This window comes from Chenopodium quinoa, unplaced genomic scaffold (genome assembly GCF_001683475.1).
Source record: "Chenopodium quinoa cultivar QQ74 unplaced genomic scaffold, ASM168347v1, whole genome shotgun sequence".
NCBI lineage: Eukaryota > Viridiplantae > Streptophyta > Magnoliopsida > Caryophyllales > Amaranthaceae > Chenopodium > Chenopodium quinoa.
Window position 1 is genome coordinate 2,816,668 of NW_018742770.1, and position 13,779 is coordinate 2,830,446.

General features: G+C 35.8%; 1 protein-coding gene across 3 annotated transcripts; it reads right to left on the bottom strand.

Moving 5' to 3' along the window:
• Positions 1-412: 412 nt before the first annotated feature.
• Positions 413-11,366, bottom strand: LOC110724704 (protein DECREASED SIZE EXCLUSION LIMIT 1-like). 3 transcript variants are annotated; one of them, XM_021904153.1, is made up of 14 exons: positions 10,960-11,366; positions 10,262-10,377; positions 10,105-10,167; positions 9,828-9,899; positions 9,659-9,715; positions 9,336-9,529; positions 6,593-6,651; positions 6,409-6,502; positions 5,804-5,870; positions 4,121-4,203; positions 3,949-4,040; positions 3,255-3,361; positions 1,480-1,543; positions 414-1,372 (listed from the first exon to the last, which is right to left on the bottom strand). In XM_021904153.1, exons 2-14 carry the CDS (start codon positions 10,366-10,368, stop codon positions 1,268-1,270), a joined length of 1,164 nt encoding a protein of 387 aa, XP_021759845.1. In that variant the 5' UTR covers positions 10,369-10,377; positions 10,960-11,366; the 3' UTR covers positions 414-1,267. The 3 variants fall into 3 exon arrangements, with proteins under 3 accessions (XP_021759846.1, XP_021759845.1, XP_021759844.1); XM_021904152.1 differs by having other exon boundaries at positions 10,262-10,439; XM_021904154.1 differs by lacking the exon at positions 10,960-11,366 and having other exon boundaries at positions 413-1,372; positions 9,844-9,899; positions 10,262-10,368.
• Positions 11,367-13,779: the final 2,413 nt, after the last annotated feature.

The following is a 13,779-nucleotide window of genomic DNA, read 5'->3' on the forward strand; positions in this document are numbered from 1 at the left end:
TGAGAGAGGGAAATTAGGAGTTGAACTGAACTGAACTGATTGGAACTAAACTGATCTGTTGAAATGAAATTAAGTAAATGTGAACAGACCCTTAATTTCCTTCTCTCATAAAATATTCATTTCAGCTTTATGAGTCTGTTCTCATCAGATTATTTTCAGATCATTTCAGCTCTAATAAGTTCAGTTCAGTTCAGCTCCTAATTTCCTTCTCTCATAAAATATTCATTTCAGTTCAGTTCAGTTCAGCTCAGCTCATTTTAGTCAATGAGAACAGGCAGTTCAGTTCAGCTACAATCAATTCAATTCAGTTCAGCTCAGTAAATGTGAACAGACCCTTAATTTCATGTTATATGTTCGAGTGAATGATTATCAAGCATGTAAAATGTAACATGTAGTTTTAGGTGAACCCATAAACCGGAGTGTTGTAACCATGATCAGCTCTTGGAAAATATAATTGTTTCTGTATGTTCAATCTAGAATGAATCTGAAATTGTAGCAAGGAGCTAAATGTGCACGTTCATACCTTATCAAGAACTCCAAGTAACGCGTATACTGCAGAACTTTGAGAAAATATGCAAGGATGCTATAGTATGCATGTACCATAGCTAGCTTAATGTTGTCGATAACAATCTAGAAACACCCCTCGTAGTTGTGAGATGTGCCAATGAAGTTACCAGCCATGCGCAGTTGAATGTGGTGATGTCGGGCAAAGCAATGATGAGGCAGCTAAGGAAAGAGTTGCCAGATTAGAGCGCAATCTGAAGAATATGTTCATGGGTGATAACTGAATATTTCAGTGAGAAATCTTAACTTTAAATCAAAAAGATGTTAGATGCTAACATCTTTTCAGCTGCAATAAGTAGTGTATAATGTATATCATCTGAGTGAATTTCTTTGCACATGCTCATCTGTTTACCTTTCATGGTCTGGCTTCTTTTTTATTTTTTTCAAATTTATTCCTTTTGTAAAAAGATATAGAATAACTGGTAAAAAGGAGATTCTTTTTCCTTTTATGCATTTTTGAAAAGTATTATTTTGTAATTTTCTTCTAAATTATCCCTCTTCTCACATTTACATAAGAGTAAATTAGTTATCATGAAAAAAAAAAAACATAATTTCAAAATGCAGGGTAACTAATTTATAAACAAAAACAATTCATCATGAGCAACTCTAGTCTGTAGTACTTAAATCACCTATTATAAGACATTCGTTATAACAAAGAGAACACCTTGGAGATCGGACTTGATTAGAAGATCACTACTTCGAATCAGTCAGTGTTTCGAGGTGGATAAAGCTCCCATAGAGCAACTGTGGTATCTTCTGATGAAGATGCGAGCAGCTTAGAGTCCCTAGAGAATGACACAGCATTGCACTGCAACAAGAAGAAGAGCAAGTTTTCGGATAAACAAAGACATACCAAACTAACAGTGACAAACTTAACAATCCAAGCAATTTTGTAACAGCAAGCAAAAGAGCTACCAATGCACTATGATACTTGAGTATAGCAAGAGCATTTCCTTTCCGATAGTTGTATATCCTGACTCTGTCACATTGTCAATAAACAAAGAGGACCACATGTAAGATGTAACTTCACAAAATGTTGATTCCAAGCAAGAAACCATAGATAAAAAAAAACTGATAGAAAAACTATACAAACTGATAGAAAAACTGTTTTTAAACCACTAACAATCAGTTTAACGGTCTAGCCTACTCCAAAGCTACTTGAACCTGACATTGATAAAGATGGGATTGAGACCAAAGAGAGCTAGGCTGGAGTCAAAGAAGCAGGCTTAGTAGATTTTAACAAATACTTATGAGGATCTCAAATGGTTAGCGAAATTCTAGAAACAGGAATATTTTAAGAGATGAATTTTAACAAATACTTGTGAGGATCTCAGAGGTCAGCAAAATTTGGAAATAGGAATATTTTAGGAATGTATCTTCTTAGTTGGAGATTGTAATGAAAGCTCAAGTTACTCAAGGTCAAGCTGAGTTACGAACCAAGTCTGGAATGTCAAAAGATTAATACACTTGAGCTCAGCTCGGATTGATATAACCTTTACTCATAGTAAAGCATTACGAGAAGGGGGTGGTAGTAATATAGTATAGTCGGTAGAAGAAATCAAGGCATTTACAAGCAGTAGCACAAGGTATAAGTGTGAGCAAGGAAGAGTGCCACAAATTCCAAATTAAAGGTCCAAGCCCCAAATGAGCTTTATATGAACCATGTGCCTAGTGGCTTATCACCTTTCCCACAATATTTATCTTACAAACCCATCTATAACTGTTGCTTCACAAGGACAACCGTACCAACACCTCCAATAGACATGCTTGAACATTGAAGCCTCACCTATTGCACGTTATGGTTCAATAGAAGTCAGCTTCCCATATTAGACCTTTTTACTCCTACAAAACAGCTCTTTTCACTAAAGCAACAAACTCCATTGCTCCAAATGCTTCAGACGTCGGCAATGGTACCAACACCCTTTGCAGTAAATTGTAAGACATGATGCCACATAAATAGACTTTACAATTGACACTGCTCAACTGCTGGCTTATCATTAAAGAGCAGATGGTAATGCCATAAAGGTTGATAGCAGTGACATAGAGGGCCTTCATCTCAAATTCTCAATAATGAATATAATACAAGTATACTGAAGAATCAGACAACTTGATTAGGGAAAAATAGCACACATCTCAGCTTACCCAAATTCCACCTAAAACCAAATACATATTTTGTGGTGGTGCTGGCCATTTTAAATACAACTTGGCAAAGCAAAAGAAGGATTTAATTGTCATTTACAGGAAATTTTAAGCTAATATATACCATTTTGTTAGACCATGCTTGATGTTTGTGCTATTTAAATTTGGGAAGGACACAGTGAGAAACAGGTGATACCTGGGAAGTTCTGTTCTATTCTTGTCTAACTAGGGCAATGCATCATAACTATGAGTTAACTCAATGGTTTGGATTGAATGAAAATTAGTCATTTAAAAGTCTGTCTGCCTATAAGATGCAATGCAGCTGTGAGCTGCTGTGAGCGGCGTGCCTGTGTAGTTGTGTAGTGTAATAGTGAAGATTGGTGAAACAGGTTGCATTGTAAAGTTAATTTTCCAGGGAGTAGCTCAATCGGTATAGGTAACAAGTTGTCACCGAAACAGAAGCAAGATGACTTAAGGTAATGATTAGATTGTCAAAAGTAAAGACTCGCATAGGTTTCAAGCAGATTAAAAAGAAACTGAAAACAACCAACCTGCGGTCCCATCCAGCAGTAGCAGCAATTTTACCATCTGGACGAATTGAAGTGCCTGCTATTCCAGGTCGCTCCAAGCTAATTTCTTTCCTAACCACACAAGTACCCTAGATAGAGTAGACAACGACATCATCTTAATCTCAATTTCAAGAAAGAATTCGATAGCAATTATTTAAAGAAACATTGTCAGACAAATTAACAGCAGCAAGGGATACTAAGTTCTTTTTACGTACAGAACAAAAATTAATACCCCATATGATGATATATCATCTTCCCATAAAAGTAAATAATACGTAGTAGTAGAAACTATCAAGAAATGAACGCTGCCAAACTGATATAACATCATAAAGATACAATTAACTAGAAGCAGCAAATTGTTACAAGAATCTACTTATGACACTGGAATTTTAACGATAGAGATCTTTAGAGAAAAATCTCCTTTCTACTGTATGCCCTAGTAATCTTGCATACATCTGGATCTAATCAAATTCAGCCCCATATCATAGCCTGTTGACATTGTAACAATCTATAAAACAGGGTTAGCTTGTCTATTGTATTGATCAATAACATGACTCCATCCTAATGTCTAGGCCTAATAAAACAATATGCTCTTTGAAATATGAGGCACATGATAATTATACATGACTGTAGCCTTCAATAGAACATAAACCGTGTACAGAATAAAGGAAATTACCATATCGTAATCTAAATTAAATAGAAGAATCTTGTCATCTGCAGCGCCAGCAACACCTCCTTGGCATGATTGATCAACTGCCAAGCTAATAACTGCATGCAAGAATTGGCACAAATCACACTTATTCATGGAAAATTACAAAATCTCCATGTCAGGAAGAGGGCAGCAAAACCTGGTTCTGAATAGTACTTTACAGAAGTCAATGGTTTTGAGGTGTTCCTCATATCCCACCATGCCATAGTCCCGTCCTCATAACTGTTGTATGCAAGTTATAAGATATTAGTATAAGTACAATAAAAGGTTGAATTACAAGGGGAAAAAAAAAAAAACTCCATTAATCAGTAACTTCTTAAGTTTAAATCTTTAACAGAAATCCATTGATGCCAATGTCCCAGCTACTCTGAAGTCATCAAAACAAGCTCATCCAGCACTTAGAACATAAGCATATCCAGAAAATTAGTAAAATATAGGGAATAAGTGGCCCCACTTATGGGATTAAGGTTTTGATTGATTGATAGGGAATAAGTGCCCTTGTTTTGTTATATTTGATCATATTTAATGCTTTTACCCAGATTCTATGTTGAAAACACCCCAATGTCTTTTATAATAATTCCAGATACACCCCCCCCCCCCTCCCTGGCCCTCACACAGGGTTTCAAAATCTATTTCCCGGAGAATCAAGACTCATTAAGAAAAAATTGAATTTTAACTATGTACCATAACAACCATCGAATCCTCCTTTGACATCCACAATCACATTTCCAACCCCCTTTGCTCACCCCAAACCATGATACTTCAACCCTGCCTGCCCCACTCTCCAACCCGAGTCCCAGTTGTCACAACATCTACATTGTATCATCACTAAATCAGATATTGGTGGTGGTGGGTGGGGGGGGGGGATGCAAAACGGACTTGTTGAGAACTTGAGATCAATATTAGAAAGAAGATTGATCCAAAAGGCTTAGCAAAGTCAATTGTCTCTCATCAACTCAAATTAATGGCATAGGGATGAGAGAAACTGATGGTGGACAACTTAACCTGTGGTCAAAGTTGAACAGAAAAATTCAGCATCAGGATTATTAGTGGTTCAATTCGACCATCAAAGGGCAGGATCAACAAGTTGCAGGATAAATGAGCCACCAGAGAAGACAATTTTACAAGTGAATGAGCATCTGGTGAAAGATGGGGATGATGATGGTAAGTTGGCAGAAGGAAGAAGATGGTGGAAAAGTTGAGAAGTGGTGGCAGTATTGACAGGAAAGGGAAGGGACAGAAAAGGAGTGAAAATATTTTTTTAGGATGAGTGAACTGAAATGGCGGTGTTAAAGAGTATGGGGGTTATTCCTTTCCTCCTAGTGAACCAAAAGTTCCCTAAGATTAATGCCATTTCAGACTAAAACTCCACTCGTTGGCACAATTCAGCTGACACCAAAGAGGAGCAGGGTTTTAGCAAATTCAAGAATTCTGCAGGTCCATATTAGATTTAACCCACTCAAAATATTATTTGTCTGTATCATGAACATTCTATCGAATTAGTAAATATACAAACATCTGAGGAATGACATAAAGCACCTGCAAACCACTTAATTAACAAACCAACCCCCCCCCCCCCCAAAAAAAAAAAAAAAAAAAAAAAAAAAGGGAATATAAGAAGCTGAAACCTTTTTGGAAGGGAAACCCATAGTAAAAAAAAATTGCCTTATAAGAAGAATTTAATATGCCCCGAAAACATTACTAGTATAATGGGAGGAAATGGTGTGGAAAAAACAACAAGAATATCATGGCAGGATTTCCATTTATCAGAACCTATAATAAATCAAAAGAGAGCAGTAATAAAAACTTTTGAACAGCATACCCAGCCAAGACATGTAAGGACCCTTGGAATTTAGATGGTATAAACGCTTGAACGGCCATGCACATTCCTGCAGGAAATATTCAGTTGCATTCCAACGTTAATCTGGAAAACACAAGTTATTCCCCAAACAAGACCAAAAGCATGTATACTCAGATTGCTGCTGAGGCTATAGCAAAGAAATGAAGAAAATCTTGAAGGCCTCATCTTATGCTTAAGTGTAACCCCTGTGTGTTGGGACATAAGATGGGATTCCAAGTACAGGAGAAGGGCTTGCATGCATAAACTTCAGTCACTATAACATTAAATCAAACAGATTCTGCTGTGATCTTATATTAAAGAAGAAAACAAATGAAGGCAAGAAACAAACAAAAATGGTGAAAAATATAACTCTACAGGAAAAGAAGGGTTCAGGTTCAGCAGCTTAACATCACTTTTACCAACTCCTTATGGAAGCTTTTACAGAAGGAAATCACAATATCTTTAGCATCAACCATTCCTTTTTATTCTCAGTTTTCTATTATGCCCAGGTCCTGTTTGCTACATAACTGACCATGGAAAACTCTGAACCAAGAGAGAATATTGAGTAAAATGATGATATAACATACCTCTCTTTTTTTCGGAATCACTCCCAACTCCATTTGAAAAACTTTGAGGAAGTCTCATACACCTTTCTGCAGTATTGAGATCCCAAATCTCAACCTTTTTCATATTATTGGCATCGATGTTGTAAATAACATAATTCATATAATAAAAGAAGAAATAAAATATAAAAGCAAAACAGTCATCAACCTGAGAGGGTTGTTCTCCTGCAACTGCAACGTATTTTGGTCCTTCAATCTGCATATCATCTAGAGATAGAAAACAAACGATTAATCTTGCCTCACACATATATACAGCAGAAAATTTAGAATAAGTAACTGCAATTTAAGAAACAATTTGACACAAATTACAGGATATCCATCCATTCATAGCCATTACACTCTCATTGGAGAGAAGGGGGGGGGGCATATAAAACACATGGAGTAGTTGGCAGAAGATAGATACACAACTACCTACATTTTAAAACTCAAGTTTAAGTGCTTGATTGGTGGAAAATAATTAACAGAATCGACAATGATAAAAAGAAGAATCTGGCCTACATCTCTCAATAAGGTCAAACGACAGATTACCGAGCGAGATTTTATATGACCAATTAGCGGTCATGTATGATTCCAAACAATATTATACGACCCCGATATGCATCCCTTACATTCCCGCAATTTAGCGATAACCTCTAATAGCCTTCACTTTTGGACATGACTAGAAAATTAGTCGAGGTTCTTCCCATAGACCCCACGACACCCCAAGAGGTAAATCAGATGGTTGGAACCATCCAATTTGCCTTTAATCAGTAATTTTAGCCATTTTTGTACACACCTCCCTTAATTGACTTAAGGTCACCACAAGCCTTCTCATGATCGACTAGTGGTCATATATGGTTCCAAATAACATTATATGACCATAGGATACATTCCCTACAATCTCGAGATTTTTCGGCACCAAGTCTCGAAACCCCCAAAATCAATCAAAAAGCATGGATTATAACCTTCAGTTTTGGATAATATTGAACTTTTCCGCACCTGGAAAGAAATTTGGTCAAGGTTCTTCCCATGGGCCCCACAACACTCCGGAAGGCCATTAGAGTGATTGGCGTTGTCAACTTTGCCTTTAAACCGTCAATATAGTTGTTTTTGTATACACTTCCTTCTATTGGCTATAGGCCACCACAGGCCTTTACGTAACCGACTAATGTTCATATATGGTTCAAAACAACATAATATGACCCTGGGATGCATCCTTTACAATTCCGTGAGTTTTCGACATTAAGTATTAAAACCTCCAAAATTGGCCCGATTTAGTGTCTTATAGCCTTCAAATTTGGTTTCCAGGGAACATTTTTTAGCCCGACCAGATTTTGCATTGAGGTGCTTCTGGGAGTTCTATTTGGTGCCCGGAACCAACTCTTTCATGCCTTAGCCCACCCTTAATCTTCATATCTTAAGATGTCTTCCATTCATCCATTGTCTTGCCTTGGCCTTGTTACCTTGTCTTGGCCTTCTCTTTGGCCCTAAGACAAGCCAAGACACTTACCACGATTGCCAAAAATAAATTAAGAATGCGGTGTTTTTAAAATGGTGCTTCAGGAAATGCAATTTTATTCAAACCAAATGCAAAATCGGTCTGCAAATTCCAAATCCCCCCCCCCCCTCAAGCCGTAAGTAAAAAGAGCTCACGGTGTTGCCTTTGGGTGGAACTAGAAAAGGCTTTAGAGCCAGAATTTCAAAAGTTGACAAGAATTACTACATATGCAGAGATATCTAGTCTAGAAGAATAAAAATAAAGCATGGCACAACAGCATATGTCTAACCTATACCACTTTAACAACAGAATGGAAGGTTTCCCCGAGTAAATGATAGCCCACTACATCTGAGGTTCTTCCGGTAATCAAAACCCCCTAAAATATGAGTTGCTAGACATGTATAATATGTATATGCAGCAAGACAATGAATGACAAGTTTGAAAACATACAGGTCATATGTGCATATGTTGATGACTGATGAGCTTAATCATGAGAATAGATGTCAAAAATGACGCAGAAAAGTACTTGGACACAACCATATGACATTGTCGATAGTAGATTGATACTAAAGATGGTATTGAAATAAGTTTCACATAAGGTACTGGTAAAAGAGGCAATATAATCCTAACCTACAAGTTACTACCGAGGAAGCATTAATTTGTAAGTAGTTCAATGAAAACAAGTGAGAAAGATTCAGCAGTTCACTTTCAACCTTCAAATTGTTTATTATGATGCAAGAAGACAAGTCCTAGATAGACTTAATAAGCTTGGATTTAGGGTGACAGTCATTAGAACCAAAGCTAACACGACAATGGCACTGGTCTTTCATAGGTAAACTAACTGGCATCATTCCTAACAAGGTAAATTAGCCACAGATTCTTCATTTAGATGGAATGCTTTAGCCAAAGTTAAAATTAAGATGTCACAAGAAAGCAAAGAGGATGATCATTAATCTTATCCACTTTTTTCTTTATGAGGGTAAGATCGTAAGAAGGTCCACTTCCCAGCCTGTTACTACTAGTAGCCTGAGGGCATCAACATATAACCATTAGAGAAAGGAAAAAAAAAAAAAAAGCCAAACAAACAAGCAAACTAATTCCTAGCTGGATTGAATAATATAAAATGCCTCCTTTATTGGCTTCCTAATACAGAGATAAAACAATCTATTCTAAGTATTCATAAAGTTACACCATAAAGTAAATCTAACAGGCACACTTGCACAAATGCTTCGAAAAGAAGCAATGTTTCGTCAACTAATGACAAAACCAGCATCTTATACAATATGAAATAAGAAAAATTAAGATTTAAAGACAAAAACCTATGATCTGCATCTGCAAAGATAAAAAATTTGTTGCTGGGAAAAGGGAAAATTTTGGACTTTCAAATGATAAAACGGCAGATTGCTAAGCTCACCTGAATGTTCTGGTTGATTTTCTACTGTCTTCTTAGTAGAATCACACAATAAGTTTGCATCCATATCCCCACTACAATCCACATCCTTCTCCTTAATGGATGGTTCGGTAGGCTTCAACTTCACAGCGGGCTTTCCCACCAATGATAGCTTGCAAAAATGGTAAGAATTTGTGCTGATAGTGACCGAGGGTGTTCTATTAAAAAGAATCTAACATCAGAAGCTTAAAAGCCCACTTACACAAACACGAACAACATTGAATAGCAAGGAAAATACAAAGTTGGCAACAAAGTATGTTTGCAGAAGGAAATTACGGTCTAAATACCTGGAAAGTCCTCCATTTTCAAAATCCCACAACTTTATTGTTCCATCCCTTCCCTGACTACAAAGAATAACCCAAGCAATCAGCTAAGAGAGAAAAAGGAGCCAAAATGTCGCTACAAAAATTGCACCAATTCAATTTCTACACAGAAAAAAAAGAGAAATAATATAACCTAAGAACTTTGTCACCTCCAATAGAAGGATCGGAAGCAACACACATAATCCCATGAGCTGCACTGTGAACCCTACAACAAAAACAAAAAATCACCTAGTACAACTCACATTTTCTTCATACAAAAGCAATTCGATAAATCAATCAAAACCAAGGTGCATGAATGATTTCCCATGAATGATGAAAGATGATCTTCATTGTAGAAAGACTAAGGCCATTTTTTGACCCATGTCATACAACCGTTTGTAAATAGAAAATTGCCAAGATGAAACAAATACCACGCAGAGTTTAACGTCCGATGCTGCGCTGTATCCCATATCCTTAACTCACCATCCGAAGAACTGCAAACCATCCACAACATTTTGTAACTAAATTAACATCGCAAGTTCCAATGACTAACACAATATAGTATAACTGAAGGAGTAAATTATATACCCAGAAAACAGTAAGCGTTTACTCCAATGGAAGCAAACATCCATAACCGACGCACGGTGCCCTCTCAGCACAGCAATTGGATCAGGGGGTGGTCTCTTTTGGCTCATTCTTTCGTTCTGCAACTAAATTGTCCTAATTAAACTTCTCTTCTTTCCCAATATACTCTTCAAGCAGTATACTATGCATTCCCAACAATTACCACCAAAAAAAAATGGTGTAAGCTGCAATTCTAAAGGTGGGAATTATCTAACAGCAAGAATTCATCCTATCTTTGATTTGACATATAAATTAACACCCGTATAATATTGAGGCCCCTCTTACATTTTCATATAAAGATTATATCTTTGCAACATGAAGCACTTGAATCATTCAATTTTTATTTCATTATACTGAATAGTTTTATCAGGTTAACAGTGCCATCTTTCTAAGAATATTTCAAGGAAATTTAATTTATTTTACTGAAAATAAACTTAACCCAATTATAATTGGGTGGCTTGCCGGAGATTTTACATCCAAATTAACATTAGCTGATTTTTCAATTTATTCCCAAAGTTTTTATTCTATTTTTATACCGGAAAATTCAATAGGGAGAAAATATAACTACAGTATATATGCTGAGCATATTGACCAAGAAGAAACAATGGAAATTGCCCAAAAATAAATATTAAAAAAAAAAAAAGGAATGAAATGGTATGTACCTGGTGCTTTGCCTTGCCCGAAATCAGAGTTAACACTGAATAGAGAGGACCGACTATGAAAGACAACAGAAAAAATGCAAAAAGGAAGACTTTAGCCAAGTTATGTTTGACGGGTACTGGGGTTTGGACTTTTTAGGGTCTCCTAGTCAAGGACTTTTTAGGGTCTCCTAGCTCGAACTGTATTTCAATTTAATTTAATAAAAATAAGGAAAAATTGTCAAAAATAATACTACTTTCGTTAAATGTTATGTGCAAATTTGGGTATTATTTTTTGGGTTAATTTTTAAATTACCACCCCAAAATGTAACCATTTTTGAACTAACCACTCGTTTAATTTTTTATTTTAAATTACCACCCCTTAAATTAAATAAATGCTCAGATTACCACTCATTTCAAAAATCCAGTGGATATTCCGTCTGTAGGCCCCACCTAACACTTATTTTGACCCTTTTGACTGATTTTTTTCCCCGATTTTTCTCTTTAAAAACGCTCTTTAAACTTTAATTCACATTTTCTTCACCAAATTCTACAAAATTTCATAGAGAATAATGTGAATTGAACTTAGGAGAGCGTTTTTAAAGAGAAAAATCAGTGAAAAAATCAGTCAAAAGGGTCATAATAAGCGTTGGGTGGGGTCCACAGACAGAAAATCAACCGAATTTTTGAAATGGGTGGTAATTTGAGCATTTATTTAATTTATGGGGTGGTAATTTAAAATAAAAAATTAAATCGGTGGTTAGTTCAAAAATGATTACATTTTTGGGTGGTAATTTAAAAAAAATTTCTATTATTTGTGAGATATAAAATATTTCAAAGTTGCACATAACATCTAACGGAGGTAGTACAACATTTCAGCGGTTCGCCAAAAACAAGTCAACCTTTTGATTATTTCTGAATAATAATACAACCTTTTGAGGGGTATCCGCTTTAAACAAGATTATTTACCAACAACCTTAATAACCGGTTAATTTTTTTAAATCTAATGATTAGTTAATAAATTAAATAATTAAAATCTTAGATAAATTTTTTTTTTTAAAAAAAAAAAAAAAAAAAAAAAAAAACCTCTTCCACCACCGGCCACTCCTTCCCCTTCCACGGCAAGTTGCCAACCCAGCCCCCGACACTGGCCATGCTTAGATCTCCCCTTCCCGGCGTCAGCGCCGATCCTCATCCCTGCACATTCTCGTTTCTCTCTACTCTCTTCTACGATCCCCACAAAACCATTGAAAACCCTCCCTCCCCCAAAAACTACCTAAAACCACCGAAAACCACCTAAAACTTATCCCTTGTCCTCGAAAAACCTTAAGCGAAATCCTAGGGAGTTCCGGTTAAGATTTTTCGATGGGATGGGTTTTAGGTGGTTTTGTGCAGGAGGAAGGTTTCGGGGATGGTGGTTTTGTGGGGACGAGCGAAGGGGCGACAATATCAACATACTGCGTAGGGGGGTCGCCGCTGGCGCCGGAGGTCAGGTTGGTAGGTCACCGGGGAAGGGGAATAGGGTTGGCTGGTGGTGATGGTGGAGGTGAGTGGTTTTTTATAAATCAAATAAATAAATATAATAATATTATTAAATTAAATTGAAAAATCAATAAAAAATAATAAATTGTCAAACCAATAAGATTATGACACGTGTCTCATTTAATCTGTTAATTAGGTCACTAACATGTCATAACTCGTTTAATGTGGATACCCTCAAAAAATTATATTATTCAGAAATAATCAAAAGGTTGACTTGTTTTTTGCGGACGGTTGAGGCGTTGTATTATTTTTGACAAATTTTCATAAAAATAATGTAAGTTGCTAAGGGCTTGCTCACATTTACTAAGCTGAAATGAATATTGTATGATAAAAGGAAATTAGGAGCTGAACTGAAGTGAGGTGAACTGAACTAAACTGATTGGAGCTAAACTGAACTGAAATTAAGCTGAAGTGAACAGGCTCTAAATACGAAGTAATAATTTTGATTAAGCAAAAATAAGGTGAATAATAGAGGTTTAAATCTATGATTAGTCTCAAATCTTAAGCATTAATTTTTACACTTAAATTTGGTAATTGATTTACAACATTCCTTTAAGATGCCTATTAACTACATGTACTACAATAATTGTTCTTAATTTAGTAAATAATTATTCTTGTATTATTAGAATAATTATTGTTGGACATACAAATTATTGTACGCTCTCTCTTTAAGATTGATTGTATATATTGTTATTTACCACCTAATATTTCATCATATTGCCCTATGAAATATCCAATTTACCCTTACTCTCACCCACACACAATTCTCAATTTCTCTCCATTTTCTATATGAGATTCTAAGTATATTAACTATATAAATAAACGACTTCGTCAACTTTGTCACTTCGCTGGACATGCCACATGGTAGTTTCTATTTCTTCCATATTCTCTCCACATACATGGCGCTAATTCATTTTTCATCATACTTGTCACTTCGACAAATTGCCAACGTAATCAATTTCCTATGACAATCTCGGGAAATAATCAATACACAACCTACATAACATCTTCTGTTTCTTTTGCCTATACTTCTTTACGTTGTCAAAGTGGTTATCTTGGTGCCATTTTCTTCACGCAATTGTTTTTATAAAAAAAATAAATCAAACAAGCACTTTAATTCACGATAAATCAACTAAATTTCTTCAATTATTACATGTTTTATACGTTTGCAATGTCAAGCTCGATAATCATGTAACATACAACTTCCACAAAACTTCTTCATATTGTCTACAGTACTAACAATTATCATTCGCGCTACTAAGATATAGTTTATACACACTTTGCAGTATTAACCACCAACCC

What these genes read in the sequence shown, in the direction of transcription:
- LOC110724704 (XM_021904153.1), bottom strand. Translation starts at nt 10,368, where the DNA reads ATGAGCCAAAAGAGACCACCCCCTGATCCAATTGCTGTGCTGAGAGGG. An exon ending in CAGGAGAACAACCCTCTCAG is followed by an intron (nt 6,503 to 6,592) that starts GTTGATGACTGT and finishes AATATGAAAAAG; the next exon opens with GTTGAGATTTGGGATCTCAA. An exon ending in AAAGTACTATTCAGAACCAG is followed by an intron (nt 4,041 to 4,120) that starts GTTTTGCTGCCC and finishes TCTTGCATGCAG; the next exon opens with TTATTAGCTTGGCAGTTGAT.